Below are 23,114 nucleotides of genomic sequence, written 5' to 3'. Positions count from 1 at the left end.
GGTACGAGTGTTACTTGTCTTTGTGTGGTACGAGTGTTACTTGTCTTTGTGTGGTACGTGTGTTACTTGTCCTTTGTGTTGTAATAGTGTTACTTGCCCTTTGTGTGGTACGTGTGTTACTTGCCCTTTGTGTGGTACGAGTGTTACTTGTCTTTGTGTGGTACGAGTGTTACTTGCCCTTTGTGTTGTAATAGTGTTACTTGCCCTTTGTGTGGTACGTGTGTTACTTGCCCTTTGTGTGGTACGTGTGTTGCTTGTCTTTGTGTGGTACGTGTGTTACTTGTCCTTTGTGTTGTAATAGTGTTACTTGCCCTTTGTGTGGTACGTGTGTTACTTGCCCTTTGTGTGGTACGAGTGTTACTTGTCTTTGTGTGGTACGTGTGTTACTTGTCCTTTGTGTTGTAATAGTGTTACTTGCCCTTTGTGTGGTACGTGTGTTACTTGCCCTTTGTGTGGTACGTGTGTTGCTTGTCTTTGTGTGGTACGTGTGTTACTTGTCCTTTGTGTTGTAATAGTGTTACTTGCCCTTTGTGTGGTACGTGTGTTACTTGCCCTTTGTGTGGTACGTGTGTTGCTTGTCTTTGTGTGGTACGAGTGTTACTTGCTCTCTGTGTGGTACGAGTGTTACTTGCTCTCTGTGTGGTATGAGTGTTACTTGTCAATTTCCAGTCCGAACCTGAATATTGTCCTGGTCTTGCTGTAATTGAACATTTACTGCTTCGGTATCTGAGGAGTCAAGAGCAGTCCTGAACATTGTGCAATCATTGGCAAATATCTCCACTTCTGATGTTATGATGGAGGGAAGCGAAAGATGGTAGAGCCGTGGACTCTCCCCTGAAGAATCCCTGCCCAAATGTCCTGGAGCTGAGCTGACTGACCTCTCACAACCACAACCATCTTCCTGTGTGTTGGATATGACTTCAACCAGTGGAGGCTCATTTACCCCTGATTCCCATTGAGCCCAGTTTTGCCAGGGCTCTTTGATGCCATACTCGATTGCAGTCACTCTCCCCTCCCCTCTGGAATTCAACTCTATTGTCCATGTTTGAACCAGGGGCTGTAACAAGGTCAGGAGCTGTGTGGCCCTGGCAAAGTCCAAACTGGGCATCACTGGGCAGGTTAGTGCTGAGCAGTGCTCCTTGATAGCACTGCTGATGACACTTTCCATCACTTTAATCATGATCAAGGATAGACTGGTGGGGCAGTACTTGGATTTGTCCTGTTTATGTACAGGACATACCTGGGCAGTTTTCCACATTGTCGGGTAGATGTCAGTGTTGTAACTGTACTGGCTCGGACAGCAGCTCGTTCCAGAGCACAAGTCCTCAGTATCATTGCCTGAATGTTGTAAGGACCCATAGCCTTTGTAGTGACCATTGCCTCCATCTGCTTCTTGATATCATGTGGGGTGTGGAGTGAAACAAATTGGCTGAGGAGTGGTATCTGTGATGCTGGAAGCCTCTGGAGGAGACCACCAACATGAGTGAACTCTGCAGCATCAAATGCCATAGACCAAGTCACCTTCATAACCACAACCTCGGCCATCATCTCCTGTGGCACGGTGCTTGTATGATGTGCCTGCCATAACTGAGTATTTTGAGGTCTTTGGCGACAGTAAGAGGCAGTAATGCTATAAAGTGTGCACTCCTGGTCTGCTGTCAGCAGAGAGGAGAATGGGAATCACTTGGATCAATGCTGTAATCATTCCGATAAAGTGGATGCACCAAATTCACATATTGCCCATCCTGACATAAATGGACTTGGTCAGGTAATGAATCACGTCCTCTGCCCAACGATCCTATTTCTAAGCCAATATGTTCCAAATCTGCCAACTACGTGCAGTATCCAGTTGACACATATTGAATAGTTCAGAAGTGCTCATATTTACAGTGCAAACTTTAATCCTGAAATGGATCTTCCAATTGTATCAGCAGTATCATAGGAAAAGGACAAGGTTTGTACAGCTACTGTTCTGTTTTTGTTCTGACATGAGAATAATGTAAAAAGGTTCCAACTGTGTCATCTGTCAGCTACAATGTTAAGCCAGTGTCATATCTGAGAGTTTGTGTGAAGGTAAAATACCTCACAACACGATGTTCTCTTGATGTGCTGCTCAATGTTCCACTTAAACCCACCACACCAAAAACAGATAATTCATTCATTTGTTGATTATAGGACAGTGCCTGCTTATGTCTACAAAACAATGGCTCCATTTAACAAGTAATCTGTTTGATGTGAAATGTATAAAATGTGCTAAGGATGTGATATAATGCTGCATGATTACAAATGCTTGCTTTCCTATTTAATGACCCCCTGTGCTTCCTATTAAATCAGAAGTTCTGAGTTGTTCCAAAAAGGCTGTTGAACTTGTGTTTTCACCGTGTTCAGTTCAGTTTTGTTAGTAATGTCATGCTTAGGGAATGACGCTCCAGCATCACTTATCACAGTTGATGTCCTCTGCAACAGTTTCCCTTACATAGCTCCCCGGAATACAGCAACCAGTGTTCACAGTCTGTACTGACTGCCTTGCAGTGGAACATATCTCCAGATTCATCCGAGCATGCAGGCGCCATCAGCTTCTCCAACTTGATGGTGTTTTGCCTGTCCTCGGATGCTGCCTGAATTGCTGTGCTCTTCCAGCACCACGGATCCAGAATCTGGTCTCCAGCATCTGCAGTCATTGTTTTTACCCCGGTGTTTGAAACTGCTCTCTTGATGAAGCAGTGACAAAGTTTCCCAGTGACATTGAAGAACACACTGGAATGTTTTTTACTGTTCTGTGATTAATTGTATCAGCCTGAATGCTATGCTGATATCATGTAACTGTGAGTGGTCAGTCATGGCAGGGTCAAGCAGATTAGTAAGTTTGCCTCAGAGTGGGTGGAAGGTGATTTGCTTCATACGCCACCAAGAGGGTCCCTAGTTTATGAACGTCTGATTTATGAACACACGTACGGAGTGCTTACAAATGCAATCCCATAAAGGGTGAAATTTTAAGGGTCTGACACATGAACGTTTCCTATGCTTACGAACAGCTACTTTACATTATCCTGCTTTGTGTTCCATCTTGAGTACAAATCGACTTGCGAATGGACTCAAGAACTGAACCTGGTCGCAACTGGGGCCTGCCTGTGCTGGGGGAAAAGGAATTGTTCAGTTGGGATTGGCTCCTATTTAAACCATACTCATTAAAATCAGGCAGCATCTAGGGAGAGAGAAACTTGAGTTTGCTTTTGAGATCAATGGTCCTTCACCAGCATTGTTAGTTTTTAATTTCTCAGAACAGTTACTGTCTGATCTGATGACTATTTCTAGCATTTTCGGTTCTTTATTTCAGATTTCTGGCACCTGCAGTATCTGGCTTTGTTCATTTAAACTAGGCTGGAGTGGGCATCCTGACAAATTGTGTAACTAGGCTGTGGAGAGAAGGAATGTTCTGCTGAACCTTATTGCTGTAATTCGTGGAAATAGTTAAATACTCAGTAGCTTCAACAGTCTTCATCTGTCAAAAGCATCCAGAACCCAGTTGTAATGTTTCAAGATGGCTCTTTGAACTGCAACATGCCATTGGATCATGGCTAATCAAACATTCCTCATTTCCACTTTCCTGCATTTTCCCCATAACCCTCATTCCCCAACTGCTCAAGAATCTATTTATCTCAGCCATAAACATACATCAAGACCCACCCCCACAGCTTTCTGTGGCAAAATTAACAATCACACAACACCAGGTTACAGTCCAACAGGTTTATTTGGAAGCACTAGCTTTCGAAGTGTTGCTCCTTCATCAGGTGCGAACAACCCAGATGGCCTCCTCCTTCAAAGACCGCAATTTCCCTTCAGACGAGGTTGACGATGCTCTCCACCGCATCTCCTCCACTTCCCGCTCCTCCGCCCTTGAACCCCACCCCTCCAATCGCCACGAGGACAGAACCCCACTGGTCCTCACCTCCCACCCCACCAACCTCCAGATACATCGTATCATCCTTCGTCATTTCCACCACCTCCAAATAGACCCCACCACCAAGGATATATTTCCCTCCCCTCCCCTATCAGCGTTCCAGAAAGACCACTCCCTCTGCGACTCCCTCATCAGGTCCACACCCCCCACCAACCCAACCTCCACTCCCAGCACCTTCCCCTGCAATCGCAAGAAATACAAAACTTGCGCCCACACCTCCCCCCTCACTTCCCTCCAAGGCCCCAAGGGATCCTTCCATATCCGTCACAAATTCACCTGCACCTCCACACACATCATTTACTGCATCCACTGCACCCAATGTGGCCTCCTATACATTGGGGAGACAGGCTGCCTACTTGCGGAACGTTTCCGAGAACACCTCTGGGACACCCAGACCAACCAACCCAACCACCCCATGGCTGAACACTTTAACTCCCCCTCCCACTCCGTCAAGGACATGCAGGTCCTTGGTCTCCTCCATCACCAGACCATGGCAACACGATGCCTGGAGGAAGAGCGCCTCATCTTCCGCCTAGGAACCCTCCAACCACAAGGGATGAACTCAGATTTCTCCAGCTTCCTCATTTCCCCTCCCCCCACCTTTTCTCAGTCCCAACCCTCGGACTCAGCACCGCCTTCTTGACCAGCAATCTTCTTCCTGACCTCTCCGCCCCCACCCCTTCTCCGGCCTATCACCCTCACCTGAACCTCCTTCCACCTATCGCATTCCCAATGCCCCTCCCCCAAGTCCCTCCTCCCTACCTTTTATCTTAGCCTGCTTGGGACATCCTCCTCATTCCTGAAGCAGGGCTTATGCCCAAAACGTCGATTCTCCTGCTCCTTGGATGCTGCCTGACCTGCTGCGCTTTTCCAGCAACACATTTTTCAGCTCTGATCTCCAGCATCTGCAGTTCTCACTTTTTCCACAATTGTTTCTGACCCAAGTTTCTCAGTCTCAAACTGATTATTAAATTCTATCATGTTACGATCACTACTCTCTAGGGGACCTTTAACTGATTTATTGAATCTGCCTCATTACCTATTACTAGATCCAGGACAGCCTGTTCCCTGGTTGGCTATATGACATATCCCTCTCAGAAACTATCCCTAATGCATTATGTTAGTTCACTGTCATAGCTACCCTTTCCAACTTGATTAATCCAATCAACATGAATGTTAATGTCATCTAGAATTATTGCTCTATTCTTTTTACATGCTCATATTATTTGTTGATTTATAGCCTTTCCTACAGAGTGGCTACTGCTCCTAGGAGTGACCTTCAAGGGTTTATCGAATCATGAGGGGCATAGATAAGCTGATCAGCAAAGGCATTTTCCCCAGGATAGGGGTATTGAAATCTTGAGGGCATAATTCTAAGGTGAGAGGAGAAATATTTAAAAGGGACCTGAAGGGCAACTTGTTTCATACAGGGGTTGTTCCTATAGGAAGTGGCAGATTGTACAGCTACAATATTTAAAAGACACTTGGACAGTTACATGAATATGAAATGTTTAGAGGGATTATGGGTCAAATGCAGACAACTGGATTTTAGTTTAGTTTGAAAATTGGTCGACATGGATGAGTTGAACTGAAGGGTCTATTCCTGTGCTGTATGACTCTATGACTCTACTGAATTCTAACCCCATTTCTCCCACACCAATGTTTTTTTTAAGTAGATATTTTTATTGAAAATTTAACATTTTTACAAGTTTACAAATAAAAAAAACCCCAAGTATAAACATTGATATACAATTAAATCTTAGATAAATAATAACCAAAATTTATCAGACAGAAAAAAAGAGATACCGAGAGAGAAAAAAAAACAAAACTCAACTAACTACTAATCTAACCTACTACTAACCAGAGTGTATAATTAAGTCTCTTACATTTGAGTGGGAGCAGCGTCGAAGGTAAAAGCGAACCCGGGAGACTACAGCAAAGGTAAGACAGTTTGTTTTAAAATTGCTTACCTGTAGCGGGCAGCGGTGTGTTTTTTTTACTCTCTCTCCACAGAAAGAGCGGGAGCAGCAGAGGAAGTGACGGCAAGCAGAGGGGCAGCCGGGAAGGAAAAGTGAGTATATAAGTCAGGAAGGCACAAAAGAGTGTGACTGTAAGTGAGGCAGGTAGGGGGAACCGGAGTTCAGGAGTGGAGGAGCCTCAGCCCTTGACCTTGTCCAACAGGTACGAGATTCTTGCTCCCTGTTCGGATGAGGAAAAGGGCTCTGGACAGGATGAGCCAACTGACCAAGGCACCATGGTGCAGAAGGCCATTCAAGAGGGGGAAGCTAATAGACAAGTAGTGGTTATAGGGGATTCTATAATTAGGGGGACAGATAGTATCCTTTGCAAGCCGGATCGGGAGTCTCGCATGGTGTGTTGCCTGCCCGGTGCCAGGGTGCGAGACATCTCCGACCGGCTTGAAAGGATATTGGAGCGGGAGGGGGAGGATCCAGTTGTTGTGGTCCACGTTGGTACCAACAACATAGGCAAGACTAGGGTGGAGGACCTGTTTGGGCATTACGAAGCACTAGGCAGGAAATTGAAGTACAGGTCCTCAAGGGTCATAATCTCCGGATTACTGCCCGAGCCACGTGCCAATTGGCATAGGGACAAGAAAATTAGGCAAGTAAACACGTGGCTAAGGGATTGGTGTGGGAAAGAGGGATTCCACTTCATGGGGCATTGGCATCAGTTTTGGAACAGGGCGGATCTGTATCGTTGGGACGGTCTCCACCTGAACCGATCAGGTACCAATGTTCTAGTGAAGAGGATAAATAGGGTGGTCAGTAGGACTTTAAACTTCTGAGTTGGGGGGAAGGGAAAGTGAAAGCGACAGGGAGTATGGAGGTAAATGGCAAGATAAGGAGCAGGATAGCATGTTTCCAGGCGGATTTAAAATTGAGGCAGACTGAGAATACAGTAAAAAGCAAGGATAATTTAGGACATATGACTTCCAACATCTCTAATGATAAGGAAGTTAGCATTAAGGCACTTTACCTGAATGCTCGTAGCATTCATAACAAAGCCAATGAACTAATGGCACAGATAATAGTGAATGATTATGATGTAGTAGGCATCACAGAGACTTGGTTACAGGGGGGTCAGGACTGGCAGTTAAACCTCCATAGTTTTTCAACTTATCGAAAAGACAGAGAGGTGGGCAGAGGGGGTGGGGTTGCCTTGTTAGTTAAGAACAAAATTAAATCTATGGTATTGAATGACATAGCGTCGGATGATGTGGAGTCTGTGTGGGTGGAATTGAGGTACCACAAAGGCAAAAAAAAACATAATTGGAATTGTGTATAGACCTCCTAACAGTGGTCAGGACCAGGGACGCAACATGTACCGGGAAATAGAGAAGGCATGTCAGAAAGGCAAGGTTACATTGATCATGGGAGACTTCAATATGCAGGTAGACTGGGTAAATAATGTTGCTAGTGGATCTAAAGAAAGGGAATTCATGGAATGCTTACAGGATGGCTTTTTGGAACAGCTTGTCATGGAGCTCACAAGAGAGCAGGCTATTCTGGACCTAGTGCTTTGCAATGAACCAGACTCTATAAAAGATCTTAAAGTAAGGGAACCCTTAGGAAGTAGCGACCATAATATGATAGAGTTCAGTCTGGAATTTGAAAGGGAGAAGGCAAAATCAGATGTAATGGTGTTACAGTTGAATAAAGGTAATTATGAGGGCATGAGAGAGGAACTGACTAAAATAGACTGGAAGCAGAGGCTAACCGGGAAGACAGTAGAGCAAAAATGGCAGGAGTTTATAGGTATAATTGAGGATACTGTACAGAGGTTCATTCCCAAGAAAAGAAAGATTAACCGGGGAGGGATTAGACAACCTTGGCTGACAAAGGAAGTCAGGAAATGTATTAAAGAAAAAGAGAGATCCTATAAAGTGGCTAAGAACAGTGGGAAATCAGAAGATTGGGAAGGATACAAAAGCAAACAGAGGATAACAAAGAGTGTAATAAGAAAGGAGAGGATCAAATATGAAGGTAGGCTAGCCAGTAATATTAGAAATAATAGTAAAAGTTTCTTTCAGTACATAAGAAACAAATGACAGGCAAAAGTAGACATTGGGCCACTTCAAACTGATGCAGGAAGCCTAGTGATGGGAGATAAGGAAATAGCAGGAGAACTTAACAAGTACTTTGCGTCAGTTTTCACAGTGGAAGACATGAGTAATATCCCAAAAATTAAAGGGTGTCACGGGGCTGAGTTGAGTATGGTTGCCATTACGAAAGAGATAGTGCTAGAAAAGTTAAAAAGTCTTAAAATTGATAAATCGCCTGGCCCCGATGGGATACACCCTAGAGTTCTGAGAGAGGTGGCTGAGGAAATAGCAAAGGCATTGGTTGAGATCTTTCAAGAGTCACTGGAGTCAGGAAAGGTCCCGGATGATTGGAAGATGGCTGTTGTAACCCCCTTGCTCAAGAAAGGATCAAGGCAAAAGATGGAAAATTATAGGCCAATCAGCTTAACCTCGGTTGTTGGTAAAATTCTAGAATCCATCATTAAGGATGAGGTTTTTAAATTCTTGGAAGAGCAGAGTCTGATTAGAACAAGTCAACATGGATTTAGTAAAGGGAGGTCATGCCTGACAAACCTGTTGGAATTTTTTGAAGAGGTAACAAGTAGGTTAGACCAGGGAAACCCAGTGGATGTGGTCTATCTAGACTTTCAAAAGGCCTTTGATAAGGTGCCACACAGGAGGCTGCTGAGCAAGGTGAGGGCCCATGGTGTTCGAGGTGAGCTGCTGGGATGGATTGAGGATTGGCTGTCTAACAGAAGGCAGAGAGTTGGGATAAAAGGTTCTTTTTCAGAATGGCAGCCGGTGACGAGCGGTGTCCCGCAGGGTTCGGTGCTGGGGCCACAGCTGTTCGCATTATATATTATTGATTTGGATGAGGGAACCGGGGGCATTCTAGCGAAGTTTGCCGATGATACGAAGTTAGGTGGACAGGCAGGTAGTACTGAGGAAATGGGGAGGCTACAGAAGGATCTGGACAGGTTGAGAGAGTGGTCCAGGAAATGGCTGATGGAATTTAACGTGAGCAAGTGCGAGGTCTTGCACTTTGGCAAAAAGAATAAAAGCATAGACTACTTTCTAAATGGTGAGAAAATTAATAAAGCCAAAGCACAAAGGGATCTGGGAGTGCTAGTCGAGGATTCTCTAAAGGTAAACATGCAGGTTGAGTCCGTGATTAAGAAAGCGAATGCAATGTTGTCTCTTATCTCAAGAGGGTTGGAATATAAAAGCAGAGATGTACTACTAAGACTTTATAAAGCTCTGGTTAGGCCCCATTTGGAGTACTGTGTCCAGTTTTGGTCCCCACACCTCAGGAAGGACATATTGGCACTGGAACGTGTCCAGTGGAGATTCACATGGATGATCCCTGGAATGACAGGTCTAACATATGAGGAACGGCTGAGGATACTGGGATTGTATTCGTTGGAGTTTAGAAGATTAAGGGGAGACTTAATAGAGACGTACAAAATAATACATGGCTTGGAAAAGGTGGATGCTAGGAAATTGTTTCAGTTAGACGAGGAGACTAGGACCCGTGGACACAGCCTTAGAATTAGAGGGGGTCATTTCAGAACAGAAATGCGGAGACATTTCTTCAGCCAGAGAGTGGTGGGCCTGTGGAATTCATTGCCACGGAGTGCAGTGGAAGCCGGGACGCTAAATGTCTTCAAGGCCGAGATTGATAGATTCTTGTTGTCTAGAGGAATTAAGGGCTACGGGGAGAATGTGGGTAAGTGGAGCTGAAATGCGCATCAGCCATGATTGAATGGCGGAGTGGACTCGATGGGCCGAATGGCCTTACTTCCACTCCTATGTCTTATGGTCTTATGGTCTTATTATTCAGGGAAGAAACAAATCCAATGGATAACACTGAAATTGGATCGTGAGCTACATGCTCGGAATGTGTTAACATCAAATCATAACAAAACCCGTATTCGTGCGGGATTCCTCTCCCAAGGGGCCCCGGACCAGCCAGGTTCACCATCTCAATTAAATAAAAGCCCTTGTTAGGATGGCCAAAATATCTGTATTTATGTAATTCAAGAAGGGCTGCCATATTTTATGGAATAATTCGGTCTTTTGGTGCACCATATTTGTAAAGAAGTCAAGGGGAATATATTCCATGATTAATCTGTGCCAATTCGAAAGTCCAGGGGGCCCTCAGCCACCCAGTTTACCAAAATATTTTTCCAGGCACAGAAAGAGAGAATAGAAAATAGTCTCTTCCCGTGCATATCCAGGGAGGGTAGGTTCGAAAAGCCCAAAAGGAGAGATACAGGGTCCACTCTAATTTCTGTTCCTAAGATTTCTGTCAGAGCACTTGCTATTTAGTCCAATATCTACGGATCTTATGACAGGTCCATAAGCAATGTACAAGAGTGCCCACCTCTTTTTTACATTTAGGACACATTGGAGATGCTCTTGCCTTAAATTTTGCCAATCGGTCCGGTGCTATATGGGCCCTATGACGTATCTTCAACTGAATGGCCTGAGTGCTGTTGCAGATGGAGATTCTTCTGGCATTTTCCCAAATGTCATTCCACATTTCTATAGAGATTTCCAGTCCCAAATCCTGGTCTCATGTTTTAAGCAGATAGTCCATATCTCCCGATACTTCATCATGTAATAAATGATAAATAATGCTGACCGAAGAAACCCCCATTGGCCATAGCACTCTACGTACTCTATCTGATTTATAAAGAATATCTAATAGCGTATGTAATTCTATATGTAATCTCGAATTTGGAAGTATCGAAAGAAGTCTCCATTAGGTAATCCAAATTTCTGATGCAGTTGTTCAAAAGACATCAGGACCCCTTCTTTAAACAGATCCCCTAAACATGAGATACCCCTGGGTCTCCAGAATTTGAAAGTGGCATCTATAAGCCCTGGTTGAAATCCCCATGCTCCCACTATCGGAGCATAGGGGGATGTTTTATGTGAGTTGCCCTCATTTTGTCGCATTATATTCCAAGCTTTAATTGTGTTTAGTATTTTTACAGTGATCTGTAATGATTTTCCACTTGTCTGAAAATAAAAGGTTAATAAGTGGGCATTTACTTGAGAAGCCTCGAGGTCCAGCCAGATTGATTGCAGGTCAGACAAGACCCAATCAGCTATGTAACTTAATAGGGAATTTAACTGATATTTCCTAAAATTTGGGAAATCCAATCCTCCCCTTGCCTGTGGAAGCTGTAGCTTCTTCAGCTTAATGAGGGGCCGTCTTTGATTCCAGATAAAGGGACCCAGCCAGCCATATAATTTACGTAGTGCCAGCCTCGGCAGCATCACCGGAAGCATTCTCATTGGATATAGGAGACGGGGCAGGTCTTTCATTTTAATTAGTGCTATTCTACCTAGCCAGGAAATTGGAAGGTCTCCCCATCGCTGGAGGTCCTGCCTTATCCTTTCCAGTAAATGCACAAAGTTAGCCTTGTATAACTGACCAAATACTGGCGTAATAAAAATTCCTAAATATAAGAAACCCTCCAGGGACCACCGAGAGGGAAAGTGGGATCCATCCAATAAGTGGGATATACTAGCAAGGCATAGCCTTGCTAGGCGTAGCCTCAGATTTTGAGAAATTAATTTTGTAGCCTGAAAATACACTAAATGTATTAATAACTTGGATTAAACGAGGCACGGACATCAGGGGATTACTGAAAAATAGAAGAACATCATCTGCATAAAGGGTAATTTTATGTTTATCTGTACCAATCCTCGGGGCCATTATATTAGGATCAGCCCGTATAGCTTCTGCTAGTGGTTCAATTATTAGCGTAAATAACAATGGCGAAAGAGGACATCCCTGATGGCAGCCCCTACCCACATTGAAGCTATCCGAACCTAATCCATTGGTAACCACAACTGCTTTGGGATCACTATACAATGTTGAGACCCATTTGGTAAACACCTTTCCAACGCCAAACCTTTCCAATGTGTAAAACAAATATGACCATTCAACCCTATCAAATGCCTTTTCCGTGTCTAATGAGACTAATACTCCTGGTATCTTTCCCTGATGGCAGGCTTGAATCATATTCAAAACCCTTCTAATATTATTGGATGATCTACGGCCCTTAATAAACCCTGTCTGATCCTCCTTTATGGTATGTGGCAATACCCTTTCTAGCCTCAATGCTAACGTTTTAGAGAGGATTTTAAAATCTACATTTAGCAAGGATATTGGTCTGTATGACGCGCAATCTTCTGGGTCCTTTCCTTTTTTAAGGATAAGAGAGATATTTGCCTCTTTCAGCGAAGGCGGGAGACAGCCCTGACTATATGCATAGTTATACATGTCCATAAGTGGACCAGCCAATATTCCTGTAAATTCTTTATAGAATTCAGCTTGAAAACCATCTGGGCCAGGTGCCTTACCGCTCTGAAGTTGCCTGATTGTGTCAAGTATTTCTTGGACTGTTAGGGGAACATTCAGGACCGATACCTGTTCTGGAGTTAGGTCCAGAAAGTTCAGGTTTTTAAAAAATGACTGCATCCTCCTAGTCCTGTCTTCGCAATCCTGCAATTTATATAAATCAGAATAAAATTTTTTAAAGATTGCATTAATCTTTTTGTGATCATGAGTCAGAATACCCATACTTTCCTTGATAGACGTGATAGTTTGAGGGGCCTTTTTTTTCTTTGCGAGAAATGCTAAGTATCTACCAGGTTTATCTCAAAATTCATTTAACCTTTGTTTTGCAAATAATATTTCCCTCTTAGCCGTTTGGGTAAGCGTGGTGTTTAGAGCTGTCCTAAGGGCCGTAATCCTTTACAATTTGATAATAGAAGGTCTATCAGCATATGCTGTTTCAGCTGCTTTTAAGCGAGCTTCGAGCAGACGCTGTTGTTCTCCCTTTAATTTTTTCTGGGTCGCTGAGTAGGAGATGATCAAACCTCGCGCGTAAGCTTTGATGGTCTCCCACATCATTGATGGGTTGCTAGCCGTACCTGAATTAATTTCTAAAAAAGTTTTAAATTCTTGAGAGAAGTACTTTACAAATTTACTATCTTTCATTAGGAAGGGGTCCATACGCCAATGCCGAGGGGATGTCCCGTTGTTCCTCGCCCTGATTTCCATATATACAGCAGCGTGATCCGAAATTGCTATACTACCTATTTTAGGATGATATGGAATTTTTAAAAATCGAGGGGGCAAAAAACATATCGATTCTGCTATGACATTTATGCGGATTGGAGTAAAAAGAAAAATCTCTGCCCTGTGGATGAAGGCATCTCCATACATCTACTAATCCTAATTCTTTGTTCAGATCCACCAGTTGTCTAAGTCTGGGAGATACTCCTGCAGTACTCTTGGGAATCCTATCTATTTTCAGATCCATAATACAATTAAAGTCCTCTCCATTTATAAGGGCCTTAATCAGAATATATCGTCCAGATTCATCTTTTATCTGATTTAGGATTTTGAAAGGGAAATTCTTCCGAATAAGAATAACAACTCCCCTACTTTTTGAACTGAAGGAAAAAAAGAAGGGCTGATCAAATCCACCCTGTCGTAATTTCAAGTGTTCTTTATCCGACAGGTGTGTCTCCTGTAGGAGAGCTATATCAACCCTTTCTTTCTTGAGGTTTGATAATATTTTCTTCCTTTTGACTGGTGAATTACTCCCCTTGACATTCCAGGTGCACCACTTAACCGACTGATCAACCATAATCGTCTGGGCAAATCTGAGACCCCTCGGGAGGGGAAACCCTATCCAGAACATCCCGAGCATTGAGCATATAAAATTTACAAAAATAAAGGCTCTTTAATACACTCACATCAATATAATAAAAAAAAATCTAAAAAAATATAAAACATGGAGATTTTCCCCCTTGTTCCCAGGGAGCATCACTTCCTTTCCAAAAGTCCATCATATCCTCTCCCAACCAGTGCCCCACCCTTGACCCAGGCACCCCACGATAGAATGAAGAAAATTCAAATATACTACAGAGCTAGAGTTAACAGTAAGCACCCTACCCCTCCCCCCGCCCCCACACCAACACCTGGATATATTTGGTAACGTTAATACCATGTAAAAACATATATAACTATAAAATAACACAGTCTTAACAATTAATAATTAAATATAGTAATACAAAATAACAGGGGAAAACAAACCCTGCTCCTAAAGACAGAGATAAAATAGGATAGGTACCCACCTCCCCCCACCTACATTAACTAGATCCCCCGGCCTATATATATATATAAAAAAAGGAGGTAGAAAATCGCTAAGTAGAGAACAAATAAATAAACCCCTCTCCCCACCCCCCGTAGATAATATTAAACAGTAAGGTAAAGAAAGGGATTAATATATAAAAAAGGGGGTGTGTAAACCGGGGGGAGAACAAAACAACATCAATTATCTCTTACAATTTATCTAAGAGAGTCCAAAAATTCCTTGGCCTTTTCCGGCGATCCGAAGTTATACACAGACCCTTCATGGTTAAAGCGCAGCATTGCTGGGTAGCGCAAGGAGTACTGAATATTTAAGTCCCTTAAACACTCCTTCGCTTTGTCAAATGCCTTCCTCTTTCAGACCAAAGCTGGGGAAAAGTCCTGGAATAACATAATCTTGGATCCTTTATAAATCATGACTTGGGGATCTTTCCTAAGATTCCTGGAAGCTTCCAAGAGTACCTGCCTCACCTTATAGCTCTGCAGCCGGAACATGACCGGGCGTGAGTGTGGTGGAGGCGGGTGGTCCACTTTGCCCAGGAGCACTGTAGACTCAGACTTGCTGGGTTGCCGCCATCTCGGATGCCCCCCACACCAAGGTTTGAGCCCTGCATTTACCTCTTTAATCTTCCAATTGCTTGTGGCTCAGGTGTAATCCAGGGATTATTACCTTTTTAGTTCTCTTTCTAATTTAGTCCTTAGTTGCTCATATCCCCTCAGCAGAATATCTTTCTTTGTTCTAACTGTATCTGATACCTACGTGGACCATGAAAACTGGATCTTGCCCTTCTCACTGGGAGTTCCTCTACACCCCAGATGAGATATACTGAGCTCAGGGACCAGGCAAGCAACACAGCCTTCAGGACTCTTGGTCACAGAGAACACCCGCACCTCTACACACATCATTTACTGCATCCGCTGCACCCGATGTGGCCTCCTCTACATTGGGGAGACAGGCCGCCTACTTGCGGAACGTTTCAGAGAACACCTCTGGGATACCTGCACCAACCCAACCACCACGTGGCTGAATACTTTAACTCCCCCTCCCACTTCGCCATGGTCCTCCATCGCCAGACCATGGCAACACGACGGTTGGAGGAAGAGCGCCTCATCTTCCGCCTAGGAACCCTCCAACCACAAGGGATGAATGCAGATTTCTCCAGCTTCCTCATTTCCCCTCCCCCCACCTTATCTCAGTCCCAACCCTCAGACTCAGCACTGCCTTCTTGACCTGCAAACTTCTTCCCGACTTCTCCGCCCCCACCCCCTCTCTGGCCTATCACCCTCACCTTAACCTCCTTCCACCTATCACATTCCCAACGCCCCTCCCCCAAGTCCCTCCTCCCTACCTTTTATCTTAGCCTGCTTGGGACATCCTCCTCATTCCTGAAGCAGGGCTTATGCCCAAAACATCGATTCTCCTGCTCCTTGGATGCTGCCTGACCTGCTGCGCTTTTCCAGCAACACATTTTTCAGCTCTGATCTCCAACATCTGCAGTCCTCACTTTCTCCACAGAGAACAGTGTCTATTCCCCTGACTATACCACCCGATTACAACTACGTCTCTATTTCTCTCCTTTCTTGAATTACTCCCTGTATCATAGCGCGATGGTCAGTTTACTCATTCCCCCTTCATCCACACTCTCATCTACGCAGGGAGCAAGAATCTCGAACCTGTCAGTCAAGCTCAGGGGCTGAAGCTCCTTCAGCATTATCTCCTGGATCCCTCCAGCTGCCTTGCTCACAGGTTTGATCACTGACTGCATTCAGGGTCTAAAGGATGTGACTGCCTCCTGAAACTGTGTCCAGATAACTCTCCTCCTCTTTGACATGTTGCAGGTTTTGAAGCTCAGACTCCAGCTCATCAAGTCTGAGCCAGAGTTCCTCAAACAACCAGCACTTGTTATAGATGTGGTCAATATGAATCACAATAGGGTCCACTCATTTCGACAGCATGCGAGTACAGCACATCTCCTAGTTCGACATTACTATTTTGTTTACGTAGTTCTTAATTTGCATTTAAAAAAAAATTCTTAGTAGTCTTTTAGTTTTTAATTTGTAAAACATTTCTTCTATTAAATCAACTTATAATAGATAATCAAAGTAGCAGCTATGGACCAATGAGCTTATAGTTTTCCTGTGATGCCACTCCTTGCTCAAAGGAACATAGGAACAGGAGTAGGTTCTGGATCAGTGGTGCTGGAAGAGCACAGCAGTTCAGGCAGCATCCAAGGAGCAGCGAAATCGACGTTTCGGGCAAAAGCCCTTCATCAGGAATAAAGGCAGTGAGCCTGAAGCGTGAAGAGATAAGCTAGAGGAGGGTGGGGGTGGGGAGAAAGTAGCATAGAATACAATAGGTGAGTGGGGGAGGGGATGAAGGTGATAGGTCAGAGAGGAGAGGGTGGAATGGATAGGTGGAAAAGGAGCTAGGCAGGTCGGACAAGTCCAGACAAGTCATGGGGACAGTGCTGAGCTGGAAGTTTGGAACGAGGGTGAGGTGGGGGAAGGGGAAATGAGGAAACTGTTGAAGTCCACATTGATGCCCTGGGGTTGAAGTGTTCCGAGGCGGAAGATGAGGCGTTCTTCCTCCAGGTGTCTGGAGGTGAGGGAGCGGTGGTGAAGGAGGCACAGGACCTCCATGTCCTCGGCAGAGTGGGAGGGGGAGTTGAAATGTTGGGCCACGGGGCGTTGTGTTGAGGTTGATTGGTGCGGGTGTCCCGGAGATATTCCCTAAAGCACTCTGCTAGGAGGTGCCCAGTCTCCCCAATGTAGAGGAGACCGCATCGGGAGCAACGGATACAATAAATGATATTAGTGGATGTGCAGGTAAAACTTTGATGGATGTGGAAGGCTCCTTTAGGGCCTTGGATAGAGGTGAGAGAGGAGGTGTGGGCGCAGGTTTTACAGTTCCTGCGGTGGCAGGGGAAGGTGCCAGAATGGGAGGGTGGGTTGTAGGGGGGTGTGGACCTGACCAGGTAGTCACGGAGGGAACGGTCTTTGCGGAAGGCGGAAAGGGGTGGGGAGGGAAATATATTCCTGGTGGTGGGGTCTTTTTGGAGGTGGCGAAAATGTCGGCGGATGACTTGGTTTATGCGAAGGTTGGTAGGGTGGAAGGTGAGCACCAGGGGCGTTCTGTCCTTGATACGGTTGGAGGGGTGGAGTCTGAGGGCGGAGGTGCATTGGACGGAGGGTTTGTTGCATTGGACAGAGTCAATGGTCTCTATTTTGCAAGAGTAACAGCTTTTCATTTTTGAATGCAAACTGTATATATTACTTTTGGGATTGTTGATGACAGCAACACCAGATTACAAACAACGTTGTTTTAATTTCTGATACAATGATCGTTAATTGCATAAATAAAAGCAAAATTCCGTGAATGCTGGAAATATAAACATGAAATGCTGGAGAAGCTTATCGAGTGTGAGAAAAATAGTAAATGTTTTGAATCTGATGAAATCTGAAGAAGTCATATTGGACTCCACAGATACTGCCAGACCGACTGAGTCTCTCTCCAGTAATTTACTTTTATTTCAGATTTCCAATGCCTGCAATATTTTATTTGTATTTGAGTGTTTAATTCACCATCACTTCTCTTCCACATATGTCCAACTTGGAAAATAATTTTCCATCTCCCTCCAACTGCATGCCAAACTCACTTTACAGCCATATCTCCTTCCCCAGTGACAGTCTCTGGCTCCACCTTAACCTGCATGAATTCTAGCTGAAGTCCCATCCTTCATGTGTATCTCACTCATTGTTTTACCAAGAAATGTTTTGTCTTCTTTTCTGAAACAGTGTGAAGTCTCTATCAAAGATGTGTAGCCTGAAGTATTTCACAGCTCCCTTCCCCTACCCCAGTCCTGATGAAAGGTTCTGACCTGAAACATCGCACCCCCCCCCCTCCCCCGCCAACCACCATCTGCCTCTGATGTTAAGGAATGCAAGCTTCAAAACCTCATTAGCTGAAAAAGAGCCATATTGGACTTGAAATGTCAACTTTTTCTCTCTTTACAGATGCTGCCAGAATTGCTGAGTTTCTCCATCACTTTCTGTTTTTAGATCATTAATAGCATTTGTATAGGTTGCCATCTACTGGCCATTCAAGAATATTTGGTTCTATTACTTTGTTAAACCTTTTATATTTAGTGACTGATTTTTCAAGTTATTTTAGTGAGAAATACAGACAATAAAGTATTTCAACCTTTACACATTTTTTCAGTAAAAAATATGTCCGCAGGAATCTAACGCTGCCTGGCTTTAACATTGATTTATATGGGAAACTCGGCCTCATTTAAAGTTGTTATGGTGTTTCTGAGGAGAAAGTGAGGACTGCAGATGCTGGAGATCAGAGCTGAAAATGTGTTGCTGGAAAAGCGCAGCAGGCAAGGATGCTGCCTGACCTGCTGCGCTTTTCCAGCAACACATTTTCAGCCATGGTGTTTCTGACAACAGTCACTTCAACTGAGGACTAACTAGTTTCTGCAAATCTATATTAACAGTGAATGGTATTTTCTTCAGTCAATGCCATCTGCACATACACTACTGACATCTCTCAAGAGTCTCTTCTGACCTTTGTATTTAGCTGCAGCAATTTCGCTTCATTAATAGTGTCTTTATTGGAATCTGTAGGGGTCAAAAGGATTTAAACTGCCCCCAAAAAGGCGTCATGTACAAAATTCCCGACCTAACACAGACATTCTATCCAGGCTTTCTCCTTCACTGTTTTTTTTTCCAATGCTATTCATTGCTGTCCCCATTTAGAGAAGTTGCATTGGAAGGTTTCCAGTTTCCAGTTATAAGTCACAATAAAACTTCTGAGTTCTACAGGGTCATCCTAATGACGTGGAAGTGAAGACACTGGTATCAATATTAAGGATTGTGTGCCACTAACAATCTGGATGATAGATGCAGTCCATGGGTCTGTCCACTTCTGATAAATACAGATATGTATCAAACACCCAGGAGGATTTGGTCCTATTGTTCTGTTGTACTTGTGGATTTACTCAGGCTGGATTGTATGAACTGCAATGTACCCATCATGCCCATCCCTGGCTAAGAAGTTGGGATATTTAAGGTTACTCCAAAACAATTTAAGACTGGGAGCAGCTTTAATTGTACCAGGGTGAGGCTGCTTCCCCACCTTACAGAATTGCCAGCGCTGAAAATGTGTTGCTGGAAAAGCGCAGCAGGTCAGGCAGCATCCAGGGAACAGGAGAATCGACGTTTCGGGCATAAGCCCTTCTTCGGGCTTATGCCCGAAATGTCGATTCTCCTGTTCCCTGGATGCTGCCTGACCTGCTGCGCTTTTCCAGCAACACATTTTCAGCTCTGATCTCCAGCATCTGCAGTCCTCACTTTCTCCTTACAGAATTGCCAGCCAATCAGATTAGCCAGTAATTCTGATGTCCAAGCAATAGTCATTAATGCAACTCCAAGCAGTTCCCAAGGAGGAGCCTACACTGGCAGGTTATTCTGGGGTTGCTATAGCGAGTTGGCTGGTGGGATCCAGGATCAAGAGGCCAGGAGATGGAGAAAATGGGATGGCCTGGAGGGGAGGAGTTTGTATTAATTTTGATGGGCCTAGTGATCCACAATGGAGGACACCCAGCATAACATCCAGCCCACGTCATGCCCCACTGAGGACTTGTGCTGGAAACTAAGCCCCACTATTACCAGAGTTGTCACAAAAGTTAAGGATTTTTAAAGATTTTGAAATATACAAGATTCTTAGGAGATTTGATCGTGGAGATGTAAGGAGGTTGTTTCCCTTGTGAAGGAGTCCAGTACCAGAGGGCATAATCTCAGAATAAGGGATCACACATTAAAGATAGAAATGAGGAGGAATTACTTTCTCAGAGGGTAATGAATCTATAGAATTATTTATCACAGAGGGGTGCGAGGCTGTGTCATTAAGGTTGAGGCAGATAGACTCTTATTCAGTAAGAGAATCAAGCCAATGAGGAAGAGGTAAGAATGTGGAATTGAGGGTATACAGATCAGCAATGATACAGCATACTCACTTGGTTGAATGGGATCTTTCTGCTTCTACCTCTTCTGGTCTTAAAAATACCCAGAGATTCCCAAATATACTGGACTTTCAGACTCAGGTTGAGAGAAAGCGTGGACCAAGTTTCTGTACTTAATGAACTGTCCACATATTACTCTACTAATTAAACCTCTAAACCCCTTATAAATTCTAAATGATGGGTGAATGGGGAATGAGACCCTGTGTCCAGTTAAGGGGCTTATAAGCCCAGGACCAGGCAGACCTCCACAACCCAACATATTTCAGACAGCTTGGTGGTGGGTGCCAGGTGGGTAGGTGGCAGGAAGGTCATCTGATGGAGATTACATGTCACCCAACTTCAAATCCCTTGTGGGCATCCAGCGAATTATATTTCACTAGAAGTCTTCACCCAAATAAATCACATATTGTATAGTTCACCAGAGTATATAAATCACATCTTGTTAGGAAGCAAAGCTCATAGAGGTCAATCAGCTAAAATTTGTTCCTAATGGGACAGAACCAATAAAACTGAAATGATCGAAGTTGGCAGTTCTTACTGCTGTCACTCAATCTGTATGATGAATGAGTTTCTCTCTATTATTTTCTTTTTGAAAATACGCATTGCAATTTTCTTTAATATCATTATGTATTTCTCAAAGGCATCTACATCATAACTTTTGCAATACAGTAAACTTTAACTAGGCATTTTACTGCTATGCTTTAAAAGAAATTCAAAGAGCATATTAGCTATCAATTTAAAAGAAGGATGACAGCGTATGATTACCATATGCAAGTTTCTAAACTTTGTTACCCAGATCCAAGCAGTTTTCTTTCTCAAGATGTATTCACTTTAAATATTTAAACTTAAAGTACATTATTTCTAATTTTATATTGCTTTCATTCAGCTTCTAAAAATGATCTGCTCTTCACTGAGGTTTTGTCTCTCCCCTGGGCTAGCCTATGCTGCTTGTTTTTTGGCTGTTCTGCTCAGTCCTGCATTGCCCTCCCCTTTAGTCCTTCAGCTAGGTATTTAGTGGTTCATGTTCCAAATTGCCCTCTCCAGTTTCTTTCAGGTCAATAATGCCACTACTGAAGATGTTGCACAGCCTACGTTCAAAGTCGCCAGCCCCCGATCAAGTTGCTACACATTGCTGCTCTTTATGGACTTTTGAACATTAGCAACAAACTACCTTGTCACGTCCTGCTGGCTCAAATACAGCCATTCCTACATTTTCAGTGCCACCACTGCCTCAATCTCCTTCCTCAGCTTTTATGATGGCCTACATCTTGCAACTTTCATGTTAAAAAGATAAATATACATATAAATGGTACATATATAAAGCATGAATGTATTTATCAAAATCAGCATATTGATAAATAAGTTCACTTGATTTCAATTTGGGGTTTTTATTCAGGCCTTTCAACTTATTTTCATTCTGAAAATCTAGCCAGACATTGTCCTGCATAATTTATAATAAAAAAAGCTAAGTAAAGCTAAACTTGCACTCCTGACACATTAATTAATACCCATTGCTTTTAATTCATTCATAAATTTTGCAGTAGCTATGTTTTATTTATTCTGATAGCATATGGATGAAATGTGCATTGGTTTTATTTAGCTTATAATTTGTGGGGCTGCGGAGGAGTGGCAGGCCATTGACTATGCTTTTATTTAACTGACGAAACTTTCAATGCTCAGTTCCTTAAAGGGTTCATTCATAATAATGTGATTATTGAACTCCCAGGACTTTACAGACAGGGACCTGTGAATTGACACAGCAAAAAATAAATCAGCCACTGCGTCACAACTGATGGCGTATACATTTTTTGTTGCTGGAATTTGCAGCAGCTGTTTGGAAAATTCATCTGAAATTCTGGCAGATAATACTTGTAATTCAGCCTTTTACAAACATCTCAGTACAAATCACAAAGCACTTATGCATACACTGCTCAATATTGAGCTAAACCACTAAGTCAAATCATCAGACAAATGTTTAGTGCACTTCACAAAAGGACAATTAGAAGGAGAAGGGGTGAATGATTGAATTTTATTTAACGATTAACATGTACTTTGGAAGTCAATAATTAACTGAATTGACAGAATACGATTTACAAATGATAAAGAGGGAAATGCAAATATAACATTGGCCTCATCTCAATGGTTACCACCATGGGCAGCTGCATCAAGCTGTGCATAGAGACTCCGTATGCAAATACCAAGTGTCATCTGTCCCCAGTGTTACAAAGGATAGGTCTGGCCACATTGGCATGGAATGCTCCAGGTAGTTGGACAGTTCTGTACTATCTGTTTCTTGTGCAGAAATATAAGTAAAAAAGCTCCTTTTACCACAAGTCCATCAGTCAATATTTAATATCCTCGAGGCCCTGCTGGAGAAATGATATGGTAAATTCTGTTGAATGGTTCCCACACAGACTAGCAAAGAATGATTCATCATCAGAACTTACTGAAAAGCATCAAGATGCAGCTTAGCTGGTGTTAAGAAAGGCTCTTCCTGCTTTGGGAATAATGAACTAGGCACTAAACTGAATCTCAAAGCTAATATATTCTAGATTATTCTGAGTCATATACCAATTGGTATAGGGCACATATTAATTAAATAATAACATAGCTCAAAGACTAAGTGGGGAACTCACATCAGTAGTGGGAGATTGTACTGGCAGCAGTAGAACCATGTAGTGTTCTAGTAAACCACTTAAGTAGGTGAGTAGGGAGTGCTTTAATCTAAACAATGGGAGTGAGGGTTCATGATTGGGTGGATGTAGCAATTCAAGATTACAGTCCTTGACAAGAAAGCAAATTTGTAATACTGGAAATGAAGGTCAGAGAATGGTAGAAAGAGACAAAAAAACACTAAAAGTACACCAACAGTCAGGACTAACTGGTGCAAAGATAACAAAAAGGAAG

The 23,114-nt window shown here is 43.3% G+C and overlaps 2 protein-coding genes across 3 annotated transcripts in view; one reads left to right on the top strand and one right to left on the bottom strand.

Annotated features, from left to right (window-relative positions):
• Positions 1-21,314, top strand: part of cdk19 (cyclin dependent kinase 19) — a 388,472-nt gene extending 367,158 nt beyond the window's left edge. The window contains exon 15 of the transcript XR_015754380.1: positions 21,252-21,314. The gene's annotated coding sequence lies outside the window, so the exon portion shown is untranslated. The remainder of the gene's footprint in view (positions 1-21,251) is intronic.
• An 889-nt stretch (positions 21,315-22,203) lies between these two features.
• Positions 22,204-23,114, bottom strand: part of LOC122548449 (uncharacterized) — a 184,883-nt gene continuing 183,972 nt past the window's right edge. The window contains exon 15 of one of the 2 annotated variants that reach the window (XM_087983087.1): positions 22,204-22,576. In XM_087983087.1, the coding sequence (XP_087839213.1) occupies positions 22,550-22,576 (27 nt within the window). In that variant the 3' untranslated portion in view covers positions 22,204-22,549. The remainder of the gene's footprint in view (positions 22,577-23,114) is intronic. The other variant, XM_043687141.2, reaches the window with a different exon arrangement.

Source organism: Chiloscyllium plagiosum, unplaced genomic scaffold (assembly GCF_037043375.1).
Source record: "Chiloscyllium plagiosum isolate Xiang-an unplaced genomic scaffold, Cpla_swu_hap1 HiC_scaffold_3, whole genome shotgun sequence".
NCBI lineage: Eukaryota > Metazoa > Chordata > Chondrichthyes > Orectolobiformes > Hemiscylliidae > Chiloscyllium > Chiloscyllium plagiosum.
The sequence above is the reverse complement of the archived record's forward strand: the minus strand, read 5'-3'. Positions and strand labels throughout refer to the sequence as shown.